Below are 16410 nucleotides of genomic sequence, written 5' to 3'. Positions count from 1 at the left end.
GTGGGATCCTTGCTACTCTGTGAGCTGGGTTATTTCCTTGCAGAGTTTCATTACCTAATTGGGGAATTTTTTAATTTAATGATAAAATGATAATGATAAAATTTAATGATAAAATTTTAATTTAATGATAAAATTAGCAGACCGAAACTGTGGGTGCTCCATTGCTGGAGGTTTTCAAAGTGCAATGCCTTTATTGTCATTGCGCATCATGTGTGTGACATCGGTTTAGTGGCGCAGTCCATACAAGAATGCAAGGCCACATGATGAATAATACAAAAGAGACTGGATGATAATAATAAGAACAATAATAACAATAACAACAACAACAATAATAATTATTATTATTATAATTTAATTTGTATACTGCCCTTCTCCTGAAGGACTCAGGGCGGTTTACAGCCAGATAAAAATAGCATACATAAATACAATACAATAAAATCAGAATTAAAAAACTTATTCAAATTGGCTGATAATTCAAATATAAAATACGTAACAACATAAAACCCCATTAAAATCCTAATAAAACCCATTTTATGCCAGTCCCGCGCGGAAGAATAGATACGTCATTTGTCCAGAACAGTATAGGGACTCCTGCTTAAGCACAGGGGTTGGGCTAGAAGACCTCTAAGGTGCCTTCCAACTCTTGTCATTCTCCGTTCTATACATCTGAAAACTTGCTAAATGCAATGCTGTAAGCAAGTCGCATTTCCTTTTTCTTTTTCTTTGAATCACGTTTTACTGAATTTTTTTCCTTCACACTCACCCACGTATTTTACGAACAGAGTATTGGCCGTATCATATGTTATATAACTTGTCATGTCCAAATAGGTTTTACTTAAGTTACAATTTCTGCCAAAATATTCTTTTTCCATCTTTTTTTAATCGCATCTTAATATTCCTATGCCTGTTTAGATAAACGACATCTTCTTTCGCCCTCACATTCTAATTTCTCCGTGTCTTTTTTTAGTGAGCCGCATTCCTGAAATTCGTGCTGTCGCGCTGTTTTCTGAACTTGGCCTGCCTCGCAGGGTTGACTTGACCACAGAGACCGAAGTCTTTAAATTAAAAACAGAAGCACCAGAGAGGAGTGCGATTTTAAAACCTGAGTTTTTTTTTTATTTACATTTATATCCCGCCCTTCTCCGAAGACTCAGGGCGGCTTACATTGTGTAAGGCAATAGTCTCATTCTATTTGTATATTTACAAAGTCAACTTATTGCCCCCCCCCAACAATCTGGGTCCTCATTTTACCTACCTTATAAAGGATGGAAGGCTGAGTCAACCTTGGGCCTGGTGGGACTCGAGCCTGCAGTAATTGCAGGCAGCTGTGTTTAATAACAGGCTATCTTACAGCCTGAGCCACCCACGGCCCGTTCCCAACTTCCTTCTCCATCGATTATGCTGGCTACGCTCCAGGGTCGCTACAAGCCAGCCAAGGAAAGCTGGTTTAGGTCTTCAGCCTAAAGGCTAGGAATGCAGATCAAATCCCCATCTTTGAATGTCTGAATGATCCATGATGATAATCGGCTGGCACTTAGCAAGGGTATCTCAGGGGCATAGTAGCAGATGTCTCCAATCTGCGCGCTTGCTGGGTTTTCAATGATCATTTTGCAAAATGCAAGCGTACTTTCTTCTTCTTCTTCTTCTTCTTCTTCTTCTTCTTCTTCTTCTTCTTCTTCTTCTTCTTCTTCTTCTTCTTCTTCTTCTTCTTCTTCTTCTTCTTCTTCTTCTTCTTCTTCTTCATTATTATATTTGTATACCGCCCATCTCCCGAAGGACTCAGGGCGGTTCACAGCCAATAAAACAACAGAAAACATATAATACATATAAAACAGCAAAAAAAAAAATAGAAAATTAATTCAATTGATGGCCTAAAACTTTTAAATACAAATTTAAAACTCCGTTTAAAACCCCTGATTTAAAACCCCAATTTAAAACTACGTTCACGCTAGTCCTGCTCTTCGAAACAGCAACGTCTTCAGCTCGCGGCGGAAGGACCTGAGGTCGGGGAGTTAACGAAGCCCCAGAGGGAGCTCGTTCCAGAGGGTAGGAGCCCCCACAGAGAAGGCCCAAAATGGTTTCATATGTTATTTAAAAGCCAGTATTTTGCATTTTCAGAGCCCAAAACAAACTGGCAAGGTTCCTTCCAGATGGTGCTGGCTTCAAAGAGCAGATTTAAGCCATGGAATGGGGCAGTTTACGTTTGGCTTTGTGAACGAGACAAACCCAGGTCTGGATATCGTAGCGTTAACAGGGATCCAGCGTTTTGAAGCCAGCTAATTAAGGTTCATTTACTCAACCACGGTTTAAACATATGACTTCCAGACTGAACCTGGAGGAAAGGGGGCGTGTGTTTATATTTCACAACCGATTATCCATCTGCGGTTTGGTTTCGGTGGTTTTTAAATCGTTCCTACGTGCCTTTGCTTTTAATAAGCTGAAACTGAAAATAAAATAAACAACAACCACCCTGCGAGCTTCAGTCGCACAACACAAGCTACCCAGGTTAGTTGAAGTTACTTTTGCACAACTCACTTAACCAAGTTTGGAGTTTAAACCTGGCTTGCAGATTTCCCAATCACCACTAAAGCCAGAGATGGAGAAAACACGGCCTCTTAATTGCATTTTCACAGTCCTCATTTGATTCAGTGGGTCCTTTTGGCTTAATTTAGCGGGTCAAGCAAACTCAGCCCATTCATTTAATTTTACGGTTCGGTGAGTTGTGTGAATGCATAACACGAGTACATTCTCATAACTTCCCCCTGCAACTTTTCCCTCTCCATTCTCCATTTCTTGCACTAGAGGGCGCACAAGGCCGCACCAGCTCTAGCCTCTCTTCTTTCCTTTCGAGAGCAAAGGGGCGGTCTGGTTCCCTCGCGTCTATGCTCATTGCAGAGGGAGGGCCGTTCATGCGGATAGACAAGCCTACCTACCAATCCGTCACTTCCTACATCATTTCGATGAAGGGCTTGCGGTGAATTTCCACTCGCCTCCACCTTTCCGGTTCTTTTAAGAAACGCGTTGAAGGTAGTGGTCCGCGGGAGAGAGAGAAAGACGCGCCGTAAAAAAAGCTGCCGCGTAAAAAGAGATCTCTAACCGCGGCCCTAAAAAGCCGAAACTGGGCACGGAGGAGAGGGGCGAGTCCGGCATGAGGGGTGGCGCGCTTTGCCGCCCCGCAAATGGCGACCGCCGCTCGGCAACCGGAACTGCCGCGTTGTCCCAGGACCGACGCCCCTAGGACCGAGTGGGCGGTCGGAACCGCGGCGCCCCGCCTCCGGAGGCGGGCCTAGGCCCCTTCCTCCGCCAATCAGAAGCGAGGGGCGAGGAGTGGCAGGTTAGGCTGTGGTGGCCGAGGTGAGGGCAGCGTTTCACCCCGGGAGGGGCGGGTGGGGGGGCGGCGGCGAGGCACCCCCGAGGAGAGACCCCCCCCTCCGTCCCCGAGAGACCCCCCCCTCATTATAGGGGCGGGGGGAGGCCCCTCCCTGCCCCCTTTCCACGCGGGAAGGTCCCTGGACCCCCCCCTGGGCGAGACCCCTTCAACCCCCAAAGTCCTATAGAAGCCCCTCCCCAATAGGCTCCATAAAAGCCCCCTCCCCAGGTCATGCCTCCCCCTCTTTTACGGCTGCCTCTCCCCTTATAAATGGTTGGCAATAGGAAGCCCTCCCTAATTACAAGGAGCCTTGCCACCTCAAGCCCCCATATATCTGTATATTGGCATTGCCCCTTTCTATCTTGCAGCCCCCAGCCCATATATTTATATATTGGCCCTTTGGGATCTTCCTCCTTGCTACATTGAAGCCCCACCCCATATATCTGTATATTGGCATTGGGAGCTCCTCACTCCCCTTGAAGCCCCCATATATCTGTATATTGAATTGGGAGCTCCCCTTGCTATCTTGAAGCCCCCAGCCCATATATTTATATATTGGCATTGGGAGCTCCTCACTCCCCCCTTGAAGCCCCCAGCCCCCAATATTTTTATATTGGCATTGGGAGCTTCCCTCCCTTGCTATCTTGAAACCTCCAGCCTATATATCTACATATTGGCATTGGGAGCTTCCCTCCCTTGTCACATTGAAGCCCCCACCCCATATATTAGTATATTGGCATTGAGAACTGCCCCCTTGCTAATCTTGAAGCCCCCAGCCCCCAATATTTTTATATTGGCATTGGGAGCTTCCCTCTCTTGCCACTTTGAAGCCCCCACCCCATATATTTATATCTCCCCTCCCTCCTTGCTATCTTGAAGCCCCCAGCCCATATATCTGTATATTGGCATTGGAAGCTCCCCCTAGCTAATCTTGAAGCCCCCAGCCCATATATTTATATATTGGCATTGGGAGCTTCCCTCCCTTGCTATCTTGAAGCCCCCACCCCAATATATTGGCATTGGGAGCTTTCCCCGTCCTCCCTCTTGCCTTCCTGAAACCCCCACCCCATATAACTATATATTGATATTGAGAGCTCTCCCTCCCCACTTAACACCTTGAAGCCCCCAGCCCATATATTTTATATATTGGCATTGCGAACGTCCCCCTCCTCCCTTGCTTTCCTGAAGCCCCCACCCATATAATTATATATTGATATTGAGAGCTCCCGGCTTGCCGCCAGGAAGCCCCCACCCCATATATTAGTATATTGGCATTGAATGCTCCCCCTCCTCCCTCTTGCCTTCCTGAAGCCCTCACCCCATATATATATATATAGATAGATAGATAGATTGGCATTGAGAGCTTTCCCCTCCCTCCCAATAAGTCTTGGGAAGACTGGAATTGTGGTCTCTGGAAGCCCCTGGGCCCTTTATTTCCTTCTCCCCCTCCAGAATTGAATTCAATAAGCCCCCTCCCCCCTTTAAACAGTGTCCCTTGTCTTGCTTGGGTCTTCCCCCCCTCCTTTTATTTTTCCCTCCTTATCTAGAAAAAAAAACCAAATTGCAAAATGGATAATATCTCTTCCCCCCCCACCCATTTTGTTCTCCTCCTTGGTTTCCTGGCTGGGTGTGTGCGTGTGTGTCCGAACGCGATGGTGGCTTGGGAGGCGATGCTGATTAATCTAGGCTTGTTTCTCCTGGGGGTGCTTTGAAAGCTTCCCAGGCCCTGTAAATCAATGAATAAATAAATAAATGTTCTTTCTTCTTTATTAACCCGATTTCTCTTTCTCGCCAGGTCCCTTCGGCTCTGGATTTCCTTTCCCGCTTCCCTCAAACAAGAAGGGCCGACTGGGTTGCCCGATTCCTTCTTTCCAAGGAAGAATCTTTCCACCCCCCCACCTCAGGAATCTTTCTTGGAGGGGCAGCTTTATGCCCACCCATCCCCCCCCAAAAATATAGAGGATAGAAAACCTTTGAAAAGGAGCCCATCTCCTCGCCCAGCTCAAAATTGGACCGATTGTCAGATTTTTTTTAAACGCTTTCTTTCCCAAAAATAAAATTGGAGGGCGGGCGGGACGGGGGGGGGGGGCACCGTCCCCTTTTCCTCCTGTGCCAAACTCGCCCATCCTTGGCAGGTATCTGAATTATGCCAATCCAGTAACAACCCCCCCCATCCCACCCCATTGGTTAATCCCAATTTGCTTTCCAATATTTTATTTTATTTTCCTTTAGGAGGTTGCAAGGCTCAGCCGAGAAAAAGGCTGGACGTTTCCTATCGAAACCCCAAAGCGGTTTTTTGTAAGGATTTTGCAATTTAGGGTGCCGCCCCGCTTTGAACCGGGGGTGTGTGTGTGCGCGCACATTTCCTTTTTTCTTCCTCCCCCCCCCCCAATCCCATCGGCAAGGGGAACCACATCTTGGAAACATGTCAAAGGGGGCGAGTTTGATCCCTCCTCATCTTTTTTTCGTAGAAAAACTCCGGACAAGCTGGCTGGTTCTTTGGAGTTGCTTGTGTTTGGTCCACCTGTGTGGCATTTAAACCGTGTGGTCGGGTGGGTCCTAGTTCCTCTCTCCTGCTTCCCCCTTCTCCTCCTTGGACCTTCCCCCAGAGAAGGGTCAGGGTACCCCCGCCCCCCACCTTTCCCTTGGTGTAGGGTGAAGCCTTAAGGGACTCGCCATGGCCGGGGCCATCGCCTCCCGCATGAGTTTTAGCTCTTTGAAAAGGAAGCAGCCCAAAACCTTCACTGTTCGGATTATTACCATGGATGCCGAAATGGAATTCAACTGCGAGGTAAATAGCTTGGTTGCGTTTTTTTTTTTAAAAAAGCGGCGGGACGCACAACGAACGGGATGGATTGAGCGCGATGCAAGGGAGGCCTCGACTTAACAACCGGCGCCGAAAAAAGGAACTTACTGGTTGTGACCCAGGCCCATGTAGGTAGTAGGAAACTCAGTCAGTGTAAAAACAAACAAACTTTATTAAAACAGCTGAGAATTAACTCATTCTATTCTATTCTATTCTATTCTATTCCATTCCATTCCATTCCATTCCATTCCATTCCATTCCATTCCTTTCCTTATTTTCTATTCTATTTTATTCCATTCCATTCCATTCCATTCCTTCTATTCTATTCTATTCTATTCTATTCTATTCTATTCTATTCTATTCTATTCTATTCTATTCTATTCTATTCTATTCTATTCCATTCTATTCCATTCCTTCTATTCTATTCTATTCTATTCCATTCCATTCCATTCCATTCCATTCCATTCCATTCCATTCCATTCCATTCCTTATATTCTATTCTATTCTATTCTATTCCATTTCATTCCTTATTTTCTATTCTATTCTATTCTATTCCTTATTTTCTATTCCTATTCTATTCTATTCTATTCTATTCTATTCTATTCTATTCTACTATTCCATTTCATTCCTTACTTTCTATTCTATTCTATTCTATTCCATTCCATTCCATTCCATTCCATTCCATTCCATTCCATTCTTCTATTCTATTCTATTCTATTCTATTCTATTCTATTCCATTCCATTCCATTCCATTCCATTCCATTCCATTCCATTCCATTCCATTCCATTCTTCTATTCTATTCTATTCTATTCTATTCTATTCTATTCTATTCTATTCTATTCTCTTCTATTCTATTCTATTCTATTCTATTCTATTCTATTCTATTCTATTCTATTCTATTCTATTCTATTCTATTCTGCATTCTATTCTATTCTATTCTATTCTATTCTATTCTATTCTATTCTATTCTATTCTATTCTATTCTATTCCATTCCATTCCATTCCATTCTATTCCTTTCCATTATTTTCTATTCTATTCTATTCTATTCTATTCTATTCTATTCTATTCTATTCTATTCTATTCTATTCTATTCTATTCCCATTCCATTTCATTCCATTCCATATTTTCTATTCTATTCTATTCTATTCTATTCTATTCTATTCTATTCTATTCTATTCTATTCTATTCCATTCTATTCCATTCCATTCCATTCCATTCCATTCCATTCCATTCCAATTCCATTCTCTACATCTACCTGATCTCTATCCCTATCAGTATTTCCTTCGCTTTCTTTTTATCGTGGCTATTTATTTATTATTTACTTTTTTTTTTTTTCAACAAGAAGTTACAAGAAAACAAGTAACAGAATAGCCATAGACACGGAGACGTGGAAAAGAAAAACCGGCACACACACAAAAAAAGCGATATAAATTGGCAAAACATAGCCATAAACACATAGAACGATTACCTATAATTGGGAACCGTAGGACAGGGACGGTGGGCACGCTGGTGCACTTATGCGCGCTCCCTTAGGGACCAGGTTGCGCAATCGGCCAAATCTGGCGTTTTTATTCACCTGTCACGTCCTTCCCAAGGACCCAGGAGAGGTAGCTGGGAATGTTTGACGGTGTTTAGAAGCATCCTCCCGTTGTTGTTGTTGTCGAATTTATTTGCTGCCCATCTTGCATATCCGAAGGAGAGCTACGATAACAATATCCTTGTTATTGGTAAACCAGGTTCCGTAAGCGCATCGCATTCAATAACAAATCTTATATATAATCCTGATATATATATAATGTGGCGGAAGACACCACGTTGCAACCTTAAATCCCAACATTGCACAAGCACCCTAGTTTTTTGTGTTTTTTTAACCTTTCCTCCCTTGGTTTCATTTTCTGATCTTCCCTAACCCTTTTTATATGCCATGCGCAGAGTGCGAGTCCCAGTGTCTTATCCACACTTGCGTATCTCCACGTGTCCCCCTGGAACAAGCCGAGTGTTTTTGTTCTGGTGCCCTTAAACGCTGTTTACAGTATATCCTTGGTGGATTAGCAGAAATGGCTTTTAATTAAAAAGTCATTATCGGGTTGTCATGCAGCGTAAGAAAATAAAAATAGCTTTTCACGCCTATCCATGCGCGGCCCAGATAACTCGCTTCTTTGTCTATCTTTTTTTTTTTTTTTGACATCTCTTTGTCGCAGAAAGAAATGGGAGGGAGTAATATAAATATTTGATTTGCTTGCCTCTCAGCGACCACCTGACAGAGGGAAGGGGATCAGGGTATGTAATTATTTGCTGCAGACTCTGCATTGGCGACAGGAAGGGCATCCGGCTAGTAAATACTCAGCTCCATTCAGTTGACCGCTCCCACCTCTTGATGTAAGGGATTACGGGGGTCATTAAAAGACAAAATAATTATAATAGTTCTTTAGGAGTTGCTTTTCCTTAAAATGTAAAAAAACAGGGATGTCCAACTTCGGCCACCTTGTGGACTTCCAATTCCCAGAATTCCCAACACTGGCTGGGGAATTCTGGGAATTGAAGTCGATGGGAAAATCCAAATTCGCTTGACAACCACCGGGTTACTAATTTAACCAATGCAACGCTTTGCTTAACAATGGTGGCAAGAAAAGTCGTAAAACCGGGGGGGGGGGGGAGAGGCAAGGGTGCTTGGCAAACATTTTGCTTAGCGACATCAATTTTTGGGCTCAATTGCGGTCATTACTCAAGGACTTCAGTTTTGGTGCGTCTTCGCTGTCCTTCAGATATTCTTCCAATGCTGCCTCCTCCTCCTCCTTCCTCTTCCTCCTCCTCTTCTTCTCCTTCCTCTTCCTCCTTCTCCTCTTCTTCCTCTTCTTCCTCCTCTTCCTCTTCTCCTTCTCCTTCTCCTTCTTCTTCCTCCTTCTCCTCTTCTTCCTCTTCTTCTCCGTCTCCTTCCTCCTGTTCTGCTTCCTCTTCCTCTTCTTCCTCCTCTTCCTCTTCTCCTTCTCCTTCTTCTTCCTCCTCCTCTTCTTCCTCTTCTTCTCCGTCTCCTTCCTCTCCCTCCTGTTCTGCTTCCTCTTCCTCTTCTTCCTCCTCTTCCTCTTCTCCTTCTTCTTCTTCCTCCTTCTCCTCTTCTTCCTCTTCTTCTCCGTCTCCTTCCTCTTCCTCCTGTTCTGCTTCCTCTTCCTCTTCTTCCTCCTCTTCCTCTTCTCCTTATCCTTCCTGTTGTACTTGCAATATTCCTCGCCCACCGATTTTCCTTGGTAAATACAGTCTGTCAATATCTCTGCGTGGATGTAACGGCATGATTCATTGTCATTGTTTCTCTTGATATTTTTTTTTTAATGCAAAGTTTTCAGCTCTGCCTTGAATCCAGTCCACCAGTCTAGCAGTGAATCTGACAACCGGACTTGCTCCGCTTTTAGTCGCCTCGATGATATTCCCTCCAGAAAGTTGGGACTTTCAAGATCTTCACTTTCGAGATGTATATTCACCTCTAACCGCTCTCCTTAACTTTGGGCGTGCTTCCTAATGATTATTTATCACCCTTTAAAAGAATTCACAAGTGTTAGTCTTTAATCCTTGCAAGGGCTTTAAAAGCTAATCATATTATCCTGCTAGATGAATGAAGAGGATGAGATTACAAAGTGCGGGTTTTCAGGAAATGAATCTGCAGGCGAAGGAAAGTCTGAAATGAGCTGCTTGTAATATTAAACAGCCCACTTGGCTATTAGCAAGCAGAAATATGAATTATTCGTTCATCCTGGGTTTCTTTTCAGCTTGATGATTTTCTTGTGGTTTTTCTTGTCGTTTCTGCGACTCTTCTGAGCTGCCCGGAGTCGTGGAGAATTGGCCGACATCTAACTTTAATACATTTTTTTCAGAGTGAATCAGATTTAACAGATGAGTTGGAAGGGATGTTGCAGTCCAACCTCTCTCAGAGTTCCTCAAAGTTCCATTTTATTAGAGGTGTCATATTGGTACATCTGGAAAAACCCCAAACCTGAAAGCTTCCAGGGTTTCCCCACCCAAAGGAAAGTCCAGGTCCCTGCCCAGCACCCACATCTCCATCCCATGGTCCAATCCAAGCACCATCCCATCTGGAGATGCCTCTCAGTCAAGCCCTTCCAGGTGCAGGGCAAGTTGTCCTTGACTCGCTGAGAAAGGAATGTTGTTATGACTACATATCTCCCAGGCTCCATACAATGCCCCCTCCCAGGGGTGAGCTTCAAAAATTTTAGCAAGGAGTTTTCTGCCCGGTTGCTGGGTGGGCGTGGCCATGGTGGGTGTGGCCTAGTTGGCCTCCTGCACCATGATGGGAGGGGGAGGGCGTTTTTGCCCTCCCCGGGCTCTGGAGGCTTTCCTCAAGCCTCCGGGATGACGAAAATCGCCTCCCCAGGCTCCAGAGGCTCTCTGGAGGCCGTAAACTTCCCGAACTTCCAGTAGGCCTGTTTTTCCCCTTCCCCGAGCCTTTGCGCGTGCCCTGCACTTACCTGCATCCAAAACGGGCCGCGTGGGGACTCCTGGGAGGGGTAGGGTGGGTGGGTGTAGCCAGGAGTGGGATTTGGGGGTTCTCCAAACTGTACAGAATCTTAGAGGTTCTCCCGAACCCCTGCGAACCCCTAGCAGCCCACCCCTGTCCCCTCCCAGTTTCCCACAGTGCTAAATTTGGCAGGTCCGAACAACCTGCAAAAGTCGTTAACTAACTGTGAAGAACGATCGTTGAGTCACATTTTCTCAGCGCCGTTGTAACTTTGAACCCTAAACTCACTGCTGCCACCCTCGTAAGTGTTTGTCCTCGGCTGTTGGGGGGGAAAAAACCCGCCACGAATTAGAACACGGTTTTGTTACAGGCTCTTCTTTCCGGTGGGTTTTTCTCTGCTTTTGCGTTTGGTCTCGTGGTTTTCCTCCCCTCTGATATTTTCCAGGGCTTCATAATTAATATAATATAATATAACAACAGAGTTGGAAGGGACCTTGGAGGCCTTCTAGTCCAACCCCCTGCCCAGGCAGGAAACCCTACACCATCTCAGTCAGATGGTTATCCAACATCTTCTTAAAAATTTCCAGTGTTGGAGCATTCACAACTTCTGCAGGCAAGTCGTTCCACTTATTAATAGTTCTAACTGTCAGGAAATTTCTCCTTAGTTCTAAGTTGCTTCTTTCCTTGATCAGTTTCCACCCATTGCTTCTTGTTCTACCCTCAGGTGCTTTGGAGAAGAGCTTGACTCCCTCTTCTTTGTGGCAACCCCTGAGATATTGGAAGACTGCTATCATGTCTCCCCTAGTCCTTCTTTTCATTAAACTAGACATACCCAGTTCCTGCAACCGTTCTTCATATGTTTCAGCCTCCAGTCCCCTAATCATCTTTGTTGCTCTTCTCTGCACTCTTTCTAGAGTCTCCACATCTTTTTTACATCGTGGCGACCAAAACTGGATGCATTATTCCAAGTGTGGCCTTACCAAGGCATTATAAAGTGGTACTAACACTTCACGTGATCTTGATTCTATCCCTCTGTTTATGCAGCCCATAATTGTAATTGCCCAAGGAGCGATTACGACATCGCTTGCCGAAAGGACACTGCACCCATATAGATTGTCACGTTCCCGCGCCTGCCAATTGCAAACGACGCCTGTTGCAGGTTAATAAATAATGTACACCCGCTTAATAGATTCCCCCCCTCCCTCCACCCCTCCAATCACGGATCTGCCAACAACCCAAGTCAAAGCTTCCCTCCTCCTCCTCCCCCCCCCAAAAAAAATTTCTTTCCACCCTGGCTTTTAAGTACCTGTTCCTGTTTACTTAAAAACATTTACACGCTGATAAATTACGAGAGAGACGGCTGCATTTAGCAAAGAATCGTAAATCCCATCATACCTGCAAAAATATTAGCGGCTGCATCACTTAGCCGCCTTCTAATCAGGGAATTTGTTCACGTATCCTTCCGGGACTTGCAAATATAGCTAACAAGCCATGTTAAGATAAGGCTAATGGAATATGACAAGGCTACCCGTTAAAAGAACATTTTATTCCTGCCAGGAGTTCTCTGGGGACTGTCCAGTTAAAGAGGAGCCACCGGGGCGGGGGGGGACCTCGCTTTGTGCCTCCTAGAATAGCGACAACCCCCAGCCTTTGGGGCACCAGGGACTGGTTTCGTGGAGAGTGGTTTTCCCACTGATCAGAAGGGGTGCAGTTTTGCCTGCTGCCTGCGGATGGGGCTTTGTTTGTTTGTGCGGCCCGGTTTCTGCCATGCTGCGGCCCAGTGCCGGTACACAGCCCAAGGGTTGGAGACCCCTGATCTAGAACATCTTGCTGGTCAATTATGGGTCTTCCTCTTCTTTTCTTTTTTTCTTTTAACCACCCCACAATCCCTTCCTGGTGGAGTCTAGGCAATTGAATGGAGCTAGCAGAATGTTTTTTAATGGCCGGATGCCCTACCTGTCGCCAGAGCGGAGTTTTATTCAGCTGATATATTCTCATTGTGCCCAAAGAGAGAGAGAAATATCTGCCTCTACCTAGGATCGAACTCACAGCCTCCTGATTGTGAGGCGAGAGCACCACCTCTAGGCCACCGCGCCACTCAATGATGGGTCTTCCTCTAATGCAGTATATTTTGGTTGGGGATTGTAGCATCAAGAAGGTGTGATCTTCACCCAGTTCATTTTTCTATTAGATCTGTATTAGCCTTGCATTTTAATTCCCGTTTCCTACCGTAATTTCCCCCCCCCCCTTTATTGGCAAGGTTTCTCCCTCTACCAAGAATGATCGTAAGCAGGCGGGCTTAACAGTGGACTGATTCCGTCACTGAACATAGGTTGGGGGTCTTCGCTGGCCGCTGAGTCCATCAAATGCAGGAAGCTCAGCCCGTCTTCATTTAGGTCCCTCGCTTATCCTGTCCTCAATCCGTTCAGGGTGGTAGCGGCAAGACACAAAATCAATAAGCGGACCTCAATGTGATTTACAGTCAGTGCGCTACCTTACATTGCGAAAAGGGAGCCTAGCCGTTTTGTTATTGTCGATGTCAATTTGTACTTTTATCGTATCAGTGGCTTGGATTTTTCTGGGCATGTCCCAACGGGAGAGAAAAAAAACCCCCCAGCAATTAAAGAAGGACGAAAAGTTATTTATCCCACTTTAAAAAGTCCAGAGGGAGAAGGAAGGTCTAATCCCTTGATAGACCCACAGGTAGTCAGTTGCCTGGGACTTTATTAAAGGTTACATTTCTTTCTTGGGGCTGGATTAGAGGTGAAATGCTACCGGTTCAGACCGGTTCGGGAGAACCGGTAGTAATTAAATGCTGCCTGTTCGTCCGAACCACTATTTCCAACAATCAACTGTGCCGCGTGATTTATCCTGCTTGCTAGTGAATCTAAATCGCGCAGCACAGCTGTCCCCCCCCCCCGCTGTTCTACTTACCTTCTTAAGCCTCCTTTTTCTGCGCTGCGCGGTAGCGCCTGTGGTGCGCATGCACGCTTTGTGTGTGTTTGGCACGCACTGTGCATGCGCACGTAGCATGGCTTTAAGCCAGTTAATAACATGAGCCTGGTATAACCTGAACCGTGGCACTTTGCAATTTGTCATTCGAAGAATGCCCACATTGGCAAGGGAGGAAGAGCAGGGCAGGCTGATGGGCTTTGTAGTCTGGTGCATTCGGAATTCATCTCGGTGAGGAAGGAATCTCTCTGTTGGCAGATTCTGTCAGTCTGTCCCTGGTCTTCATTGAGTGGGACTACAGCTCCCAAAAATCCTACTATTTATATAAAGTCTATATAAGGGGTATGGAGACTTATATGCCGCTTCACAGTGCCTTGTAGCCCTCTCTAAGCGGTTTACAGAGTCAGCCTCTTGCCCTCCCCAACAATTTGGGTCCTCGTTTTACAGACCTCCAAAGGGTGGAAGGCTGAGTCAATCTTGAACCGGTCAGGATCGAACTGCAGGCAGTGGGCAGAATCAGCCTGCAATGCTGCATTCTAACCACTGCAGAGGAAGGAAGGAAGGAAGGAAGGGAAGGGAAGGGAAGGGAAGGGAAGGGAAGGGAAGGGAGGCTGAGTCAACCTTGAACCGGTCAGGATTGAATTGCAGGCAGTGGGCAGAGTCAGCCTGCAATGCTTTGCATTCTAACCACTGCGAAGGAAGGAAGGAAGGAAGGGAGGGAGGGAAGGGAAGAAGGGAAGGGAAGGGAAGGGAGGTTGAGTCAACCTTGAATCGGTCAGGATCGAACTCCAGGCAGTGGGCAGAGTCAGCCTGCAATGCTTTGCATTCTAACCACTGCGAAGGAAGGAAGGAAGGAAAGGAAGGAAGGAAGGAAGGGAAGGGAAGAAGGAAAGGGAGGTTGAATCAACCTTGAATCGGTCAAGATCGAACTCCAGGCAGTGGGCAGAGTCAGCCTGCAACAATGCATTCTAACCACTGCGTCACCATGGCTCTCATAGATAACATTTGCTGAATTTCCCGTTAATCTGTTTCGGCGATGTTAAAAATCCATTTACTTGGTCCTGTTTTCAGTGTCAAAAGTGTAGAATCCGCATGAATGCAAGGGAAGGAGTGAACCGGTATTGGATATGAGTTCAGTTAATTAAATTGCAAAAAAAGAAAATGGGAGGTGTTTTTTTTTTTTTTAAAAAAAAACACCTATTGATTTGCAAAGCTCCAATCTCTTCAGTGGCCGTTAAATGAGCATTATTTCACGGGTGACCAAGCCTAACTCTTTAATAGCCTGAACAATCCTAGAAAATGCCAGCTGGAAGTGTCTGAAACCCAGTTACCGATGAGGGAGGACTCTGGTGTCAAGAGAAAAAATTGGGCATACCGTTAGTCCTTGACTTATAAACCGCTTGTTGAGGGACCGTTTGGGCTCAGTTGCGGTCATAAGTCAAGGACTGTGACTTACGGATAGGACTATGAAGAGCATCTGAGGGCCTGGAGAGAAAAACACGTGAAGAACGGTTGCAGGAATTGGGTAGGGCCAGTCTAGATAAAAGAAGGACCAGGGGTGACATGAGATAAAATACTGGATTTGAGGGGCTGCCATAAATCAACTTACTGTATTTTTCAGAGTATAAGACGTACCTTAGTTTTTGGGGGAGGAAAATAAGAAAACAGCTGATTGGCAGGTGGATCGGCCTCCCGGAATACCCCCAATCAGCTGTTCCCAGAGGTGAATTTTAGCAACAGGTTCCTTGGTTGTGAGCTCTGTGCCTGGCTTTTTTTGGCTTTTCTTTCTGCCTCTGAAACTTCTGAAACTCAATTTCAGAAAAAACTTTTTTCTGCCTCTGAAAGCCTCCGAAACAGCTTCAGAAAAAAAGCCTCTGAAGCTCTGTTTGGAGGCTTCTTTTCTGAAGCTCTGGGGGCTTTTTTTCTGAAGCTCCGTTTGGAGGCTTTTTTCTGAAGCTCCGTTTGGGGGCTTCTTTTCTGAAGCTCCGTTTGGGGGCTTTTTTTCTGAAGCTCCGTTTGGGGGCTTCTTTTCTGAAGCTCCGTTTGGGGGCTTCTGTTCTGAAGCTCCGTTTGGGGGCTTCTTTTCTGAAGCTCCGTTTGAGGCTTTTTTTCTGAAGCTCCGTTTGGGGGCTTTTTTTCTGAAGCTCCGTTTGGGGGCTTCTTTTCTGAAGCTCCGTTTGGGGGCTTTTCTGAAGCTCTATTTGGGGGCTTTTTTTCTGAAGCTCCGTTTGGGGGCTTCTTTTCTGAAGCTCTGTTTGAGGCTTTTTTTGTGAAGCTCCGTTTGGAGGCTTTTTTTCTGAAGCTCCGTTTGGGGGCTTCTGTTCTGAAGCTCCGTTTGGGGGCTTCTGTTCTGAAGCTCCGTTTGGGGGCTTCTTTTCTGAAGCTCCGTTTGAGGCTTTTTTTCTGAAGCTCCGTTTGGGGGCTTCTTTTCTGAAGCTCCGTTTGGGGGCTTCTTTTCTGAAGCTCCGTTTGGGGGCTTCTTTTCTGAAGCTCCGTTTGGGGGCTTCTTTTCTGAAGCTCCGTTTGGGGGCTTCTTTTCTGAAGCTCCGTTTGGGGGCTTCTTTTCTGAAGCTCCGTTTGGGGGCTTTTTTTCTGAAGCTCTGGGGGCTTTTTTTCTGAAGCTCCGTTTCTGATGCTTTTTTCAGCTGCTGAAACCTCCATTTGAGAAACTGACCCAGATTTTCACCGTCTTTTTTTGGGGGGTGGGGGGTGGGGGAAAGGTGCGTCTTATACTCCGAAAAATACGGTATTTTCCAAAGCACCAGAAGGCAAGGCAAGAAACAACGGACGGAAACTCATCCAGGAGAGAAGCAAC

The 16410-nt window shown here is 45.7% G+C and overlaps 1 protein-coding gene across 6 annotated transcripts in view; it reads left to right on the top strand.

The window, feature by feature from the left end:
- Positions 1-3248: 3248 nt before the first annotated feature.
- The window catches only part of NF2 (NF2, moesin-ezrin-radixin like (MERLIN) tumor suppressor), an 81368-nt gene continuing 68206 nt past the window's right edge, over positions 3249-16410 (top strand). For 5 of the 6 annotated variants that reach the window (XM_058158400.1, XM_058158403.1, XM_058158398.1 and 2 more), the window contains exons 1-2: positions 3249-3354; positions 5166-6161. In XM_058158400.1, coding sequence (XP_058014383.1) covers positions 6048-6161 — 114 coding nt within the window. In that variant the 5' untranslated portion in view covers positions 3249-3354; positions 5166-6047. Of the gene's footprint in view, positions 3355-4981; positions 6162-16410 lie in introns of those variants that run through there. The other variant, XM_058158399.1, reaches the window with a different exon arrangement.

Source organism: Ahaetulla prasina, chromosome 15, assembly GCF_028640845.1.
Source record: "Ahaetulla prasina isolate Xishuangbanna chromosome 15, ASM2864084v1, whole genome shotgun sequence".
Taxonomy (NCBI): Eukaryota; Metazoa; Chordata; class Lepidosauria; order Squamata; family Colubridae; genus Ahaetulla; species Ahaetulla prasina.
The sequence above is the reverse complement of the archived record's forward strand: the minus strand, read 5'-3'. Positions and strand labels throughout refer to the sequence as shown.